The following is an 18,030-nucleotide window of genomic DNA, read 5'->3' as shown; positions in this document are numbered from 1 at the left end:
AGTTTGAGATATCACTTCAAACACTGAATGAAGAAAATACTGAAGAAAAACGTATTTTTCTACACATTAAAATATACTCTTACAAATTTTCCAGTGCAAGAAAGATGAAGAGTAGACATTTCCTTAGGAAACATGGTGGAAGTAGGCTGAAGTAAAAGAGGTTGTGGCTTCAGGTGGTTTGCAATTAATCCAATGAGAAATAAACACAGTACTTTTCAACTTTGTAAGGCTAGAGTTTCATTAAAAGTCAATGATGTCACTTTACTTGTTAAACATTTACTTAGGTCCTGATCCCGTTAGGACATTTTATGGTTCAGCTAGAATTATGAACTACTAGCTTCATTGTGAAAAGGATAGAGTGTTCTACAGTATAAGTTAGCTGATTTTTGGATTTTGCATTTCAAAGAATCCTAGAATCCTAGATTTTTTAGTTAAATTAGAAATAAGCTTGTTTTACATGTCAATCCCAATTCCCTCTCCCTCCCCTCCTCCCCTGCCCCCCTACTAATCCCTATCCCATAACCCCTTTCTGCTCCTCAGGGAAGGTAAGGCCTTCCATGGGGATATTCAAAGTCTGTTATATCATTTAGAGTAGGGCCTAGAGTCTCCCACTTGTGTCTAGGTGTCTAGGCTAAGAGAGTATCCATCTATGTGGAGTAGGCTCCCAAAGTCCATTCCTGTTCTAGGAATAAATACTGATCCATTACAGAGACCCCATAGATGGTCCAGACCTCCAAACAAATATCCATGTTCCTGGGGTCTGAAATAGTTCTATGCTGGTTTCCCAGCTGTCAGTCTGGGGTCCATGAGCTCTCCCTTGTTCGGGTCAGCTGTTTCTGTGGGTCTCTCCAGCCTGGTCTTTACTCCTTTGCTCATCACTCCTCCATCTCTACAACTAGATTCCAGGAGTTCAGTTCAGTGTTTAACTGTGAGTATCTGTTTCTGCTTCTATCAGCTACTGGATGAAGGCTCTAGGATGGCATATAAGGTAGTCATCAATCTCGTTATCGGGGAAGGGCATTTAAGGTAGCCTCTCCATTGCTTAGATTGTTAGTTGGGGTCATCATGTACATCATTGAATATTTCCCTAGTGCCAGATTTCTCTTTAAACTTATAATGACTCCCTCTATTATGGCATCTCTTTTCTTGCTCTCCTCTATTCTTTCCATGACTCAGTCTTCCTGCTTCCTCATGTCCTTCTCTCCCCTTCTCTTCTCCCCTTCTCTTTCTCCTAACTCCCTCTCCCTTCCTCTTATGCTCCTAATTTGTTCAGGAGATCTTGCCCATTTCCCTTTCCCTGGAGAATCCTAGTTTTAATTACTGGTGAATGGTATATTTTGGAGGTTAAGTAAATTTGATGAAGGTTCTTATGTCAAATAACCTATCCAGGCTATCAGGTAGTCATAAAGAAGTAGATTGATTTTCATTTAAGTAAAATTTCCCAAATCATTGTGCTGTGCTTCATCTTTTAATATAAACACAGTGTCAAGTTGAACCCATTGTGATTTAGGTAGGCAGATGAACAATATACTTTTTTATAACAATTTAATTTGTAAAACATGATGGCAATATCTATTAAAAATACCTAAAGAGGAACACTGGAGCAATAATTACATAGTTACAACTAAAATCCCTCAAGATAAATGTACAATAAATTCATATTTAAGAATTGCAATTTTAATTTTTCTGTGATATTAGCTTATGAAAATTAGAAAGAGGTCAACTCCTTTACACAATACATGAAAAATAATTTCCCCATTTTCAACTCAGTTTAAAAGCTGGCTAAGTATGGTGTAGTGGAGTTCTTTCAGCATGGTGAAAGTAAACTAAGCAGGCTTTGTAACTTGCCGTTTAAAAAGCTGAAAAAGAAACACAGCTTTGTAGACACACTACTTGCCAAAAAATCATTTCTATTCCAAAGGTTGCTGTTTCCAGGCCAGTTTCTGTGTTACTGAGAGACATTAATTTTTTTAAGAATCAAATTTTATATCTTTATAATTTTAGATATCTGGGTCAATTCAAAATAAACATATTTTCCCTTTCATATTCTCGTCTACTTCACATTTTCAAATGGTTTGCATGATATCTGGAGTTGATATTCTTTTTGTAAGCTCTTTGAAAATGATGAGTACAACATGAAATGCCAACCAAATATCTTCTCTCTGTAACTGAGACTAAGCTGTTGAGAAATAAGTATGAGAGGCTGATAGTTTTAGAATAGTAGAGTGCTTAGAAAGAACTAAGTGTTGGTAGTTCTTGCTGGAGATGTAGATGAGTATAAGAGTAACTACAGTGTTCCACCAGTGCTGAGTCTTGCTGGAGATGTAGATGAGTATGTGAATAATTGCAGTGTAATGTCAATTCCAAGACTTGGTGGAGATGTTGGTGAGATATGAATAACTATGGTGTTATACCAATGCTAATCCTTGTCTATATTTTTATAAATGGTTTGGGCACCTTTGGTTAATCGCTACTCTATAAATTTCCTCAAATTTATTACATTTAATCCTTATTTAAATAAATTATTTACTACCAATTATTTTTAGGTCATTTCAGTTCTTTGAAGAATAAATAAAATGATCCATAGTGTCCTCACAACTGATTTGAGACAAAGGATTAGGTCACATCTAAGACTATAAAAACAGGATGAGTAATGACTAAAGTATTACATATATTTATTATGAGACAGTACAGTCTTAAGAAATTAAGCCAAACAACAGGCATCTAGACAATGTGGCACAATGATATACTGTGAAAAGAAAAAGACATCACATTACAGGCTTTAGTTAAAAGATTTTATACTGTTATCCTACCGTTCTGTCCAATATTAATGCTTTTAGAAACAGCAAACCCATGAATACATTTTCAATTGTTATTTCTATATACCATAACAGGAAGTGAAAATACATTTATAAATTATTTTAATTTTTACTGTATACATATATGCATATACATGTATGTTCATAAATATAACCTTTTTAGTCTGTGGGATTACATAAATGAATGTTTCAGAGATGACCATTTGGCACTGGGCTATAGTTAGTGAAAACAAGAGGCTGTGAATTTGAAGCAGAGAAAAGAGGGGTATATGGAAGGATTTGGAAGGAGGAAAGGGAAGAGAGAAATATTGCCATTAAAACATAACCTCAAAAATAAAAGCATAAAAGAAGTCAGTTCTAGGCTAGATGTGGTGTTGCATGCATTTAATTCCAATACTTGAGAGCAGAGGCAAGTGAATTTCTGTGAGCTCAAGGCCAGACTGAGCTACAAATTAATAATAATAGTAGTAATGATAAATAATAATGATTCCATTCTACTTAATGAAAGCTATTCTTATCACATGCATCTTGGGATATAAGGAACATTTTTCAAAGAATTAATTATCATTTTCCTTGATTTCTATTAATAATGAATAAAACTATTCCTACTAATAACACAGTTTCATACTAATTCTCTAAAAGTGCTTTTCTGATTTTAAATTAATGATAATTTATTATTTCAACGCAGTAACATTTGAAAATCTAGTAGATTTTACAAATAAAGTTTTCAGCATATGAGAATACTTTCATAGGGAAGTTTAAATACAGCATTGTCCAAATTCACATATAAATCAAAAAGTGTGTTTTCTTTAAGCATAGCAGATATTTTATCATGTATTGTCATTTATACTTTCTATTTATGCTCCCTTTATTATAGTGATGTTTTTAAAATATTGGAGAATATTAAAATAAAAATAAGCTAGTTTAAAAGTGCCTTCCAGGAGAATGGGATGGGGATTTGGTGGGGGAAATGGGAGGATGGAAGGGAGAGGGAACTGGGATTGATATGTAAAATAAGATTGTTTCTAATTTGAATGAAAGAAAATCTAGGGAAAAATTTTTAAAAAGTGCCTTCCAGTAAGATATAATAAGATTCTAAATTGATTGAAGCATGGATTGCTCATTCAATATATATGGTGTTCAATTTAGGTATCAATCTTCAAGCCTATTTAAATTATAGAGTGCCTGCTAGATAGCTTTTTTCAGGCAAGATGAATACCACAGTAGAGCCAGCTTCTGCTCTGTTTTTAAGTGCTCTAGGCCTAGATCTGAACAGAAACATTCTTTTTACAAACAAGGTATGTTAATATGCCCTTCTGCTAAATAAGCTTCCACATCAGAAAATCTATCAGGAACCGATGAAGTAGATTTCCTAAACAGCAATAAACCTGGGAGGAATTAGTGTGCAGCTCTTCCTGTTGGTTTTTATCTGACTGTGTCTCAGTAGTAGGCAGCACTTTCTTTAGCTTCAAATTAATGCAGTTTTAAAGTTTATACAATCCATATACTTTCCCTTTAATTGTAAATATTTATTAATTCTTAACAGACAAATAATAATTATACATGTTCACATGGTTTAATGTAATCTTTGGGTGTTTGTGTAAAATCTTAAGTTAATTACTGTATTTTTCCCTCCCCAACCTAGTCTATATTATGTAGAACATTATTACATTTGTTTCTCTGTACTGCACTGTTTGCTTTGCACAATATCTTCAGGTTCCAACTATATGCTCATAAAAAATAATTTTCTCCTTTTTAAAGCCTCACCCTCCCTGGGGAGCAGAAGGTGGATAGGATGGGGGGTTGGTGGGAGGCATATGAGGATGGGGGGGAGAGGGAACTGGGATTGATATGTAAAATAAGATTATTTCTAATTTAAATAAAAATCTAGGGAAAAACTCTTTATATTATTCTACTGTATTCATGTGCCAAGTTTTCTTTATTTGATTGCATTTCAAGATTATTGTGTATAATGTTGAAATAAACAGGAATAGATTGAATTCCTTTAATTTATAGGGATATCTACCCAAAAAGGGGTCACCATAATAGGCTAAATTATGTTTAGGCTTTTGACTAATTTTCCTATTACTTCCAAAATGTCTTTACTAACTTACATGGTGACTGTTAAGGACTGAAGGTGATCCCCTTTCTTTATATCCTCCCTAGCTAGTCAGTATTCAGGTTTTTAATGGCATCATTTTAACAGGCATGGGTGATATCTCATTGTTGTATTTATTAGCATTTCCTGATGGTTAGAGACAGCATTTTTTCACACATATTTGACCATTTGTATCCCTTCTTTGAAAATATTGTTTCAAACCTTTTGCTTACTTTTAAATCAGATAGATTTTCCTTGGCACTGGGTCATTTGTATTCCATATAAATATTGGATATAATATCAATCCCTTTAAAGTTTATCCCAAAAGTATTTTATCCCAATCTATAGTTTGTCTATGAACTAGAACCAGAGGAAAAACTTAATTCTTTTCTCTGTATAAATGTTTTAAAATTTTATTCTTTGTTGCTGCCTAGCCCAGTTGTCATCAGAGAGGTTCCATCCAGAAACTGATGGAAACTGATGCAGAGACCCCATTCTTAACATGAGAGCAGAGCCACAGGAATCCTGGGGGGGAAGGGAGAGGAAGAATTGTAGCAGACAGAGGTTTCAAGGACAACACAGGAAAACAGACAGAATCAACTAACCAGGGTTCATAGGGGCTCACAGAGACTGAACAAGACAATCAGGAGCCTGCATAGATGTGAACAAGGTCCTCTGCATATATGTTGTGATTATGCAGTTTGCTATTCTTGTGGGGTAGAGGGCTGTCTCTTTTGATGGCTTTTACGATGCTCTTCTTCATATGGGACTGCCTTATCCAGCCTTAATAGAAGGGTAGGTGCTTAATTTTGATGAAACTTGATATGCCATGTTTTTTTGATATCCATCAGAGGCCTGCCCTTTTCTGAATAGAAATGGAGAGGTGGAAAGGTGGAGGGCAGAGGGAAGAGTGGGAAGGGACTGGAGAGAAGGCAGGGCAAACTGTGATCAAGATATAAAAATAAATAAAGGGAAGAAAAGAAGAAGAACGAGAAATTTATTCTTTGAATTGTGAAAATACACACACACACACACACACACACGTGCACGCGCATATATGGAAATAGGATAATTTCCAGCCCACATTTCTCTCCTCCAACTCCCACAGTTCCCTTGCAATACATTCCTCTCCCAGCTGTACGTCCTCTTAGTTTTATAAAAATAACTCATTAAATCCAATTGATGTTGGCTTTTTGTGCAGAGGTATGGAACCATTAGTTGTTGCAGTGTCAATCTTCCACTAATGTTCTCTCTTCCCTGGCAAGTGTCAACTGCCAATAGATGCTATTTTTGGGATGTAGCCTTCTATCCGTTGTGTGTGCCTACTGTATCAAGTCAAAAACTTTGCCATTTGATCCCACTATGAGAATTTTCTTAGTATGTAAATGTAGACCCCTTATACTTTTGTGGCCCTAATTTCATGTTATGACTTATAATTTGTATGTCTAATATGAAATATTTTTGATTCATAACTGTTTACTTTTTACTTAATTACTTGTATGTGACTTTAATGATTATAGTGGGGATAGAAAGAGAAGTATTGCATTGACATTCTATTTACATTAACTGAGACTACAAAATAAAATATAAACTTGAAATTATTAAAATGAATAAAAACGCAAACATGTATATCTTTATATTGTCACTCATTAGAAATTACTTTTATGATTGAATAAATTGCTACCTACTTGAAAAAAACTCAAAGTTACTGTGCTTTCTGTTGTAAAAATAATTCTGGTTATACAAATTTAATTGTATAACACATAATCTCTAGACTTCAACAATAATATCTGATAGAATATTATTGCCTTTGATCTTGAAAAGCTTCCCCTAAATTTAAGAAATCTTATTTTTTAATTACTAATTTATATTCCAATAAATTAAGAGTATTTCTCTGGCTCTTAATTAAGCTTTGCTTGCTTAGATATCAATAAACAATTAGGAGACATAATTGTGAAAAATAGCTATGATTGTGTGCTAAATTAGTGCTGCGAGCCAGTACAACCATCGTTCTTGAACAGTGTATATCAAGCTTCAATGTGTATTGAATAAACTTGGAAGTTTTTTTGTTAAAATGTGTTTGCTTATTTTATTTCTGAATTTATATATTTTTACATGAGTACTACATTCGCGTCATTTCCATCTCCAGTTCTCCTGCCTCCAGCTTCCATTCCTACTCCCATCCATTCCCTCTTGTTGCTATGACCTCTTATTATTATAATTATATATATGGGACATAGATGATATAGACATAGATATATGTAGAAATATAGGTATAGATATAGGTGTGTGTGTGTAAATATATCTTATCGAGTCCATATAGTGGGTCTTAAGCTGTATCTGTTGATTACCCTTGAAATGTAAGTCCTACAGTTGCATCCTTATACATAACAGAAAGACAATCACTATTATATTATTTGTGGATTCTAACTCCAAATCCTTTTGTGAGTATAGGATCTGTAATAGTCACAGAAACCAGGAAAGCAAAAAGAACCAGGATAGGGATAATTGGAGTTGTAGTAAGGGGAGTAATAGGAACCGAGTGCTGTGACTGCAGAAATGAGAAATGCTGGATGGTACCTTACCTAGCAAAGGACGGGGATGTTAAAGGTAAACTGAAAAGGAAAGATAGAGAGATAAAGTACACCAAGGACAATTGGAAAATACAAAGAGAAACAATTTTAACTAAAATACACATAACATATATGTGTGTATATTTATATATTTAAATCATTTAAATTAGGTTATGTTATTTGAGGTGATAATGCTCCATTCAAGAGCCATAGACTGTTTAACACGAACTCTGGTGGTAGACACCTCATTTAAGTTGTTGGTCAGGGGACAACATGAGACGCCCTAAACAATGCAGGCTATTGCCATTTTCTTTGGTTGCCTCCCAGGCTGGAAAGGAAAACACAATTTCTGGAGACAAACCCTATTTAAGACACAACACTTGGAGAATTGAACTGGAACTGACATGGAGCACCCTCACCCCTGCCACCCAGAGCTAGTTCTGATAACACCCAAAGGTGCTAAGAAAACTGACAAGGTAGAAAAGAAATTAAATTTCCTCCTCAGCTGTAAAGCCAACAAAACACAGCAATGGCAAAGAAGTTTTAATTTATATGCTCTCCTTCAAATGTGTTCCTATTGCTGGAGAACTACTTACTTACACACAGACTTTTTCCTCCAGCAAACATTTTACACGTTCCCTTTACATTGTTGCCTAAACCTTAACCTTATCTAGTGCATCCCTTAGAGGGTGTGGTGTATGTGTGTGTGTGTGAGTGTGTGTGTGTGTGTATGTGTGTCCATGCGTCCAAAACTCAGTAATATATGGATAACTTTTTTTCACCTGTGGCTATTCTTAGATTTTTAGAATCAAACAATATTATTGAAACTGATTATGTGAGATAACTGAATCTTGGCTGTAAACAGTACATCTGATATCTACCATTTACTGGTGAGATTCTATCGTGAGGTCATCTTTGTTCTCTTTCTATATACTCTGACCATTGGTTAGCAACAAATTACAAATGCACAGCCATATATACATATCAAGACACAGTATATGAAGACCCTGCACAAATGCTTTTAATACCCCTTTGGAATAACTGGTTGCAATCTAAGTGGTCCTCAGAGTCATTTGAGAAAGCTTCTAAATGACAAACTTGGGGTCCACCTCAAAGTTTCTGACTGAGCAGATATGGGAGAGGACAGTTTCCTACACAACGGTGTTGTAAAATTTATAAGATTCCCCTCCTATTATATTAAGCCGTTATCTCTTATTTAACTATGATTTACTTATTTAATGATACTTTCTATAAGATTTCTTAAGCAATTCTTCCAGAGAAAAAAATCTCCACATGTTTTATATGTATAGCAGTATGTTATATTCAAGAGTTTTTCAAGTCTGTAGTTGTATTATAATTGCCTAAATTGTCGTAAAACTTAAGTGTACTACCCCAAAATTTTGGAGATACGAATTTTCTTTTTTACTTTAAATAAAGTAAAAATAATTATGATTATGGTAAATATATTTCTGAATATTTCACTTTCTACTTGTACATGGAACTTTTCCTTTTTATTTAAATTCAAATTTTAAACAATTCAATAAAAGAGAAGCCTTGGGCACTGCAGAATAGCTTCTGTATTTATCATATTGAAGATGATTAGAAGTCAAGATCAACATGGAAATTGCTTCATTAATAATTTAATATATTCCTCTAAAGTATATTTTATTAAAACTATAGATGTATGGAACATAATGACCTAAAACCTGACAGTGCAGACTACCTGAACTTCTATAGAAGTTTTATAATTCCTGAACTATCTGCTTAACCTGTAATAAATGTATCTGTACTCAGTAAGAGTTTCCAAGTCAGCAGATAACACAGTAGTTCTAATAAAATGTTAAAAACTTTGAATTCTTCATCTGGCAGAAGGATGGGTTGAAATTAATGGGTGTCAAAATCAAATGGTGTGTGCTCTTTTTTTTTAACTTTTATATGCAAAGTTAACACTGCACAAGAATTGATAAACATGCTAATTTTATTAATGGATGTAATCACACTGAAAGTTTAATAATTTAAATAAGTCATCAATTAGCATCTTTATCATAAGCAATAAATAAAAATGTTATAGTAGCTCAAAAAAGAATAGCTGAAATCTATGTTGTTTGACTTTTATTTTAAAATATATCTGCATTCTATGATATTGACTAACAATAATTCATAAGCATTACATGACTGAAATCTCTACTTTTTTCAATGTTTCCTAGGCAAAGATGCAAAGTCCAAACCACCACGTATGTTATGTGCATGTCCAATGAGTGAATAAATTGGTAAATGCATGCTTTACATGTCTACTTGAGACCATTTTAAATATTTTGTTGAGAGCTCATTGCCTAACTTTTGTCTAGGTGCTGTGCATATAATTCAACTATATTTCTTACACTACACTATGCTGAAATTTTCCTTTATCCTTTATTCTTTCTTAACTATAAACACAGCCTTCCTTGAAACTGTCATTAAAAGTTTTAGCTTATAATTCCATACTTTTTCCTCAAAGTAATTCTTGTTTGATTGGGAAAAAAGGTCTTTGTGTTTGGTTGGGAAGAAAAGGCCTTTTGTTATCATAACTACAAGGAAAATATCACTGATTAAAGTATAATTGCTGCTATATAAAAGACATGCATGTGCAGAAAAGAGATCGACACCATCGTGTAATCATTATCACTTACATTTTTAGAGCCACAAGTGAAAAAAGAAGAGAAGATAGGTATGTATTTTCATATAAATTTCATGCCTGCATTCCATATCTATAATGATAGCATATCTTTTTGAAATATTATGGGAAGCTAGATTTTCAAGTATAAACAAAACCCTGGTCAGTGGTGGTCTCTGTCTAATCCTTCCCTCCTGAACTTATTCCTTCCACCACTTCTCAGTCTCTCAAAAAATTGCTATCCTACTCACATCAATCAATCAATCAATCAGTTAATTAATCAAACAAACAGCAAGTCTTTATGGACAAGATTATTATGTTGCTTATTGTAAAGAGAACCTGGCATTTTGACTTTGTTACAGTCATGGGGAATCCATTTATACACCAAAAATGTACTTTGAGAATTATAAAGACATAATATTTACTCACTGAGGGAAAAATAAAATAACAAAGCTTTTTGTAACTGGTCTAATATATCAACCTCCAGAAAAATCATGTTTGTATACATATAAACACTACAAGAAGTTTCTATTTTACAAAGAAGGCAACCGACTCATTGCCTTGACTCTTACTAACCCATAACTTTTCTCTAAATTTCAGAAGTACAGACTTCCTAGCAGATATATATCTATCTTCATACTTCCCTTTCTAGTCTCCTGAGTTAGATGGACAATTCTATAACTGGTAGTATGCATCAGAAACAATTTCAAAAGAACACAAATCTCCTGATTGTGAAAACAGCTAAAATTTTGATTCATGGCTGTTGAATACATTTGTGCCATAAAACTGAGGTCAGTAAGATACCACAAACTGGAAGACTTTAAAAATGAATGTTTTTTCCTTCAATTACTAGAGTCTACAAATTCAAAATCAATGACTTGGTTAAGCCTTGTATTTTTTTAAACCCACAGAGAAGAAGCCATCTTTGCCTTTTTTAACTGCTAAGGCTTACCAGCATTCTTTCTGTCTTTCTTGCATACAGCCTACTGTAGCTTCGTCTCCATGGTTACATGGTCATAGTTTCCATGAGCATTTTTGTCTCAGTAGCTTTACTCTTAAGAACTCCAGTCACTCCACTATTGCTTAGCTTGCCAATTGGTGTTATCCCTTTAGATCACTCGAGGTCACTCTGGTGCCTGATCTGTCTTCTATCCTATGATTCCCTCTTCCCCCTATTCTACCCCCACCCACTCAACTTCCTGTTCCCCCATGACCAACTTTCTTCCTCTTCACCCCCTCTCTTCTTCCCAGCTCCCACTCCCTCCCACCCCTCGCCGTGTTCCCCATCTATTCAGAGGATCTTATCTCAATCCTCTTCTCTTGGGTACTATGCATATATGCATATCTTTTAGGTTCTTTCCTGTTTCCTAGACTCTCTATCAGTGGAAGTGCAGACTGCCACTATCCTGATCCATGTCTAAAATCCATATATGAGTGAGTACATACCATGTTAGTCTTTTTGCGACTGGGTTACCTCACTCAGGATGGTTTCTTCCAGTGCTATCCATTTACCTGCGAGTTTCAAGATTCCATTGTTTTTTTCTGCTGAGTAATACTCCATTGTGCAAATGTACCACATTTTCTCTATCCACTCTTCAGTTGAGGGGCATCTAGGTTGCTTCCAGTTTATGGCTAAGAGGTGTTCCTTGTAGGAGGGAGGAGCTTTATATACAGGTTTACAGCACAGTGGAAAAACCCCAGGTAGAAGAGATAGTTGTTTTCCTCCTGCTAGATGTTGATGTCAGAGGGTCAAGGCCAGGGCAGTAAGCCAGGACTAGAAAACAGAAAGCACTTGGACTGGAAAACAAGTTGCCCTTGTAGGCTGACCAGCAACTCACAGAAACCCCATGGGGCTGGGGCCCAACACAGGGGCAAACACACAATCACTGAACTGAATCCAAGGAACCCAGTGACAGAGAGAGAGGAGTGATGAGCAAATTGGCAAAGAATGGGCTGGCAAAACCAGCAGAGACAGCTGATCTGAACAGGGGAGAGCTCTTGGCCCCCAGACAGTGGGGAGGCCAGCATGGGACTGATCTGGACCCCCCAAATGTGAGTGTCAGTGAGAAGGCCTGGGCAACCTATGGGGCCCTGAGCTGTGGATCAGTGTCTATCCCTGGTATACAAACTGTCTTCATGTGCCTATAGCACAAAGAAAGATGCTCTCTCAGCCTGGACTCTTAGGAGAGTGCCTTGGCCCTACCAAGAGTAAAATGACAGACTCTAGATATCCCCTATGTGGAAGGATTTGGCAATAGGGTGGGAGGAAGGGGGGAAGGGGAGTGCGGGAAGAGGGGAGGGAGAGGGAACTGGGATTGACATGTAAAACAAGCTATTTAAAATTAAAATAAAAAATGATAGAAAACTAAAAAAAAAAAAAAAGAAGAGGCCAGCACCACTGAGGTGACATCTTCTCAGAAGTGTTTCCTGAGAGCACACAGAAGCTGTGTTCCAGAGGCAGCCAAGGTTGTACCTCGGGCTGGCAGCTAACCTTGGTCATAAAAAAAAAAAAAAAGATTAAAAGTTTGTCAACAACAATTAGTTGGTGCTGTTGGTTTTCCTGCAGTACACATTTGGTAATTTTTTTCGCAGTTTAAGACATTCCTACTTTGATGTAGAGATTATAAATTATTGTATTTATATTTAAAAATTTATTATAGAATATCCTCATAAACTCATTCATCAGTTTTTGCGGTTGAATTCCTTTCATACGCATTGCACTTTTTTGTTACAGCAAAAAGTAAAATTTAACACATCATTCTTAATTAAAAGTTTCTACTCTTTTGTTTGGTTTTGTGTAACACGTTTTACTCCTGTAAATCATTCTAAAGATTGGTCTCATACCCAGAGATCTGCCAGCCTCTGCCTCACATATGTTAGAAATAAACCGTGTGCAATGAAAACTTACAATTTTCTCTTCAATGAGGCCCTTCTGAAGGCAGTTACTGCCATTATTCTCATGTCTTCCTTTTTATTTTTATTATTCCTTTGTATTTTAAGTTTTAATTTTCTTTAAATTCCCAGGGTATCACTTTACATGGCTGTCCTCATTTTTCTCTTCTGCTTATCTAATGCTGTAAATTTCTTACTGTAATTTCAATTGCTTTGCATAATTTTAATTATGTAAATATTTATTATTAAGTGGAAACACTTTTGAGCCATCATGGAGTCTGTTCTTTCAAGCATGTTTATAATCCACTGTGCTACTTAACTTCTGAACAGTGAAATTTTATTGTTGTCCTTCTGCTTTTAGCACAGAAGTTACTGGTTATTGTACCATATGTTATTTATTTCTGCAATTCTGTGATTTTCCATTAAATATATGGTTAAAAAAAAGAACTCCAGTCACAGTGGATGAAGAACCTACCTACATGTCTATTGTGACATCTTTACCAATTACATCTGTAAGAAGCATATTACAAATAGAATAACATTCTGAGAACCTGCAGATAAGGACTTGGACATACGTTTTGGAGTACATAACTTATTCCATTCAAGTCCATCCTTTATCTCACCAAAATTCATGTCTTTCTTATGTACAAAATACACTGATAGCACACCTACATTGTCAAATATGAATTACTGGATCATCCTATTAATTCTACCTGTTAATTTCATTTTACAATTCTAGATGTTGATGTCATTCTCTAAGAGATCTACATCAGCTTTGGTTGGAAAAAATGTGATTAAAAATGTTCTCTACCTGTGGGTCCATAATGAATTATCTGTTTACAAATACACATTCTCTTTCAAGTGGAAAAGTTAGAAGTAAAACTAAGAATGTGATGGGTAAACAAGTTCTCCATCCTGGCTAATTTCAAATCTTGAGAATATTCTGTTTCTCTTCTCTGTCTTCTGGGCTTGATGGGATGGTGGTTATGCTTCATCACTCCTCCTCCTGCAGAAGAAAGGCTCCATCCTGTTTAGTCATTTCTTCATTTGATATTTTCTCTGTTCCTTAGGAGTGTTTTCTAATTTAAAATTCTCAATAGCTTGATTCATGTCCACTTTCGATCCATAATGATTCAATAAAGACAGAATCCTCCATGGCCATCTGAACCATTTTTCTTTTATTTTCTGTAGAAGTGACTGGTTGGATCAAGCTGTTTTATGCATAATTTCAAACTTTTGTTGAGCTACAGTTAACTCTGTCTCTGGTATTATTATAGATTGGATGAAAATTTCCTAAATCACTGTGGCATTTATTTTTCACTAATGGTCCTAATTGTATTTCACATTCTATTATAAGGAACAAATAGATTATCAGTCTACACAGTTCTTCAGCATTTTCTTAGAAATATTCTGATAATAGAACTGAAGTTATTTGCTTATAATTTTGGCCTTTAAATCTATAGAAGAACATGATTCCACTAGGTGCTCGGCCTTTCAACAAATACACTCTTTTCTCCAGAGACCAAGATTCATCTCATTCTTTGTCCTCCAGTGTCCAATAATGTGTCACATTTCCTAATGAGGAAAAGCAACAAAGCCTTCTTAAGCATCCCTGTTACAAAGAGCCTGTTGTTTAAATGCACAGTAGTGCATAAACTTTGGTTTGAATATCATCCTTTTTCAAAACCCATGTGTGACCAATGCAACAGGACGAGGAGATACGCCACAAACTGGTAGTTAGACTGTGATGGTTCCTGTTTCCAGAATAAGATCATTGCTGTTATGGAAGTATTTTCACGTGCATCCTTCCTTTTTCTACCTGCTACCTTCTGTCCTGTGGTGCCACAGCACTCTTTCTATCCAGAGGATGCAGCACCAAGATACTATCTTAGAACTAGGGACCGCAGGTGCTAGCAATTAGCTCTTGTCTTGAACTTCACTACCTAAGGTACTGCGAAGAGTAGGGTTTTTTTCCCATATAAATCATCCACTGTATGTTTTCTGCTATTCCAGAAAAAAAACAGAGACAGAAATGCAGATTTTTGTAAGGATCTCTGTGAGGTCCAAGTTAGGAAGCCAGAAAATGAGGAGGGTCAAGGGAGACTAGGAGGATGAAGATACTACAAGGATTCATATGCAGAGGTGTCATGCTTTATTCACAGGAACACTAGTAGATCTGAAACTATTTAACTCTCCTGAGAACAGTCTTCAGTGTCAGTGCTTATGCAAATTGTAATCTCTTCAAGGGAATCCAGATTCCTTTCAAGTATTTCAAAAATTTTCCAGTATCTCTCCACTATGTAATCTAGAGTATACTTCTGTATTTGTATTTGTTACAGTAGTATTCCACAGCCTAATAAAATCTGAGTTTCTATGAATGAAATAAGGTACTTTAAACTATGTCTTAGAGCAACATGTGTGGTCCACCACCACAACTCTGCAGGTTGAACAGCATCCCTTTTCCAAGTTTAGCTGAAATGTCTTCCTTGCTTCTTCTAACTTTCAGTGGTTACCAGAAATTCATATATTCCTTGGGATTTAAACTCATCACTTTAATCTCTTCCACCATTGTCACATGTCCATCTTCTCCCTCTCTGTCTCCTATGAGGAGCCACTCTATCCTAACAAGGTCTCATCTTGTCTTAATTAATTACATTTGCATTAACACAATTTACAAATAATTTTGTAGATACTGATGCTGATGACTACCTATCTTTAGGGGGATACATCCACACCTTAATAGCTTATGACTAAATTCCAAAATTAAACAGATATCAATTAGATCTATTTCAGACATTCTCTTTCAATTTTGTTGTTGAAATAATTTATCTTATGCTATTTTGGAGCTGTTTCTTATTTTAATTTTCAGTTTGAAACTAAGAAGACAATTTAGGATTAAATCAACTCCCAAGAACCTGTTCAACCGAGGCAAATTTTTAAACAACAGTTTAATAACAGACAAGTGCATAGTGAGTTTCTATCTACTGTATTCAATAATCCTTCCTTAACAAAGCACCATGAATCTGGATTAATCATTAGCAAAATTATTTACTGAGTATTGAGATAATCAAATACAAATTATTTGCAGTGACAAATTTGTGCTTTAGTTTATTCTCTTGAGATAATTTTTTTTCTGTTTTATTCCCTGCATTCAGAGTTGCAAGTTATAAAGGAAACAAAACCAGGTAACAATATTTTAAATAGTATCAGAATTCATACTTCTTTCAGGCTGAAACTGAAAATACCACTGGCTACCAACAAAATTTCCAAATTCTTGCTTGTGATTACCCCCCTTATATTGTCCAATAATGTTTCATGGTAATCAGTGAAATGCATATTTCTATTTGGCTGGGTATATCTAGAATATGACTTTATACCAGTGGTTCTCAACCTTCCTAATGCTACAACCCGCTCATACCGAGCTTCATGTTGTGGTGATCGCCAGACTTAAAATTATTTCATTATTACTTTGTAACAGCAATTTACTGTTATATACTATGTTATAAATCATAATGTAAATATCTGACATGCAAGTAGCTGATATGTGACCCCCTCCAAAGGTGTCACAACCCACTGGTTGAGAATCACTGCTTTACACATAACTTAGAAATAGCTCCAGGATTTAGAATTTACTCTGAGTGTTTTGAAATCAAGTATAATTATGTCAGTTTTGTTGCTTTATTTCTATCATTAATTAGCAGTGTCACGAATTCACAAAATCATGAACTCTTTGAGTATGCGGAAAGCAATGGTTAGAATTCAGGAGGATGCTTGTTTAGTATGACTGGGCACTGCACTGTTACTTATCATTATGGAAGCATACAACATGGCAATTGCTATCCTTATATAATACTTTCGGAGATGATTCAAAGGGCTAAATTCATACAATTACTTTTTCAATATTTTCAAACTAACAAATGTTATAGCTAAAATTCTATGCAATGTCTAACTTTTTTCAAGATCCCCTCCTGAGTATTTCTATTAAGAGATCATCCCAGACTAACTGTGTCATTTTATTAACAGTTAATGTTAACCTAAAAAGAGGATGAATTCTTTTAGTTTATACTGTCATGATTAAGTCCTTGTTGTGGTACCAACTAGCTGCTGACCTGAGGCTGGTTTACAGAAGTCCTCAGTTTCTGTGGAAGCCATTTCTTCATTATGAGAAATGATATAGCAAAACCTTTACTTATTAACTAATCTAAGAATCCAAATCTAGATTCTTGTACAGCATTGCCATGCCCATTCACTCCTCACTAGAATTTACCCAGCAGATAATCATAACTTGTGCATGGATGCTCTTGTAAATAATATATTTGCATGCATCAGAGTTTTATGATTTATTTTCCGAATTTTTGTTTACTGGAGGCAAGTATATTTTACCAGACATTGGCATGAATTTTAAAATTGCATTTATTTCTTTAGAGAGAGGGGGGATGTATACTCATGTCAAGGTGATCAAATTGAGGGCAGAGGATAACTATTGGGAGCTGACTCACTCCTTCCATCTTGGGGGTTCTTGGGAGGAAGCTTGGCCACACATTAAGTTTGGTGGCAAGCCCACACACCTGTGGAACTTTATCACTGGGCCAGGATTAAAATTAAAGAGCCTTTTAAAGCTAGTTACAGCTAATACCATTTAAAACATTATATTTGTCAGGTAATTTATTAACTTCTTCTCCTTTCAGCACCATCTGACAAAGTCCAAATACGCAGTATGTATATCAGCTTCTTCAGCAATGCTCATATATAATCTTTTTAAAGAGTATTTTCCATTTCCAAAATTGTAAAGTTTAATCTTTGCTTCTACATTTATGCTTTGCAAAAGCCTGTGATTTGAAAATTGCAGGTGTTATGTAAATAAAGTTTTGCGTGTATGAATTGTTTGTCAAAAACAATTCCTTTAGGTCTTTGACATGAAATGGAATGGCACAGACGTTTAAAAATATTTTCTCCCCATTGGAACAATCATTATTTTCAATTTTATAAATCACT

At 35.0% G+C, this 18,030-nt stretch overlaps 1 protein-coding gene across 1 annotated transcript in view; it reads left to right on the top strand.

Annotated features, from left to right (window-relative positions):
• Trdn (triadin) overlaps positions 1-18,030 on the top strand; it is a 372,838-nt gene that overhangs the window by 316,885 nt on the left and 37,923 nt on the right. Inside the window, exons 23-26 of the mRNA XM_040758270.1 lie at positions 9,698-9,724; positions 10,168-10,197; positions 16,191-16,220; positions 17,724-17,750. Coding sequence (XP_040614204.1) covers positions 9,698-9,724; positions 10,168-10,197; positions 16,191-16,220; positions 17,724-17,750 — 114 coding nt within the window. The remainder of the gene's footprint in view (positions 1-9,697; positions 9,725-10,167; positions 10,198-16,190; positions 16,221-17,723; positions 17,751-18,030) is intronic.

Source organism: Mesocricetus auratus, unplaced genomic scaffold, assembly GCF_017639785.1.
Source record: "Mesocricetus auratus isolate SY011 unplaced genomic scaffold, BCM_Maur_2.0 Super-Scaffold_100018, whole genome shotgun sequence".
NCBI lineage: Eukaryota > Metazoa > Chordata > Mammalia > Rodentia > Cricetidae > Mesocricetus > Mesocricetus auratus.
Note: the sequence above shows the minus strand (reverse complement) of the source record. Positions and strands in the feature narration are given on the sequence as shown.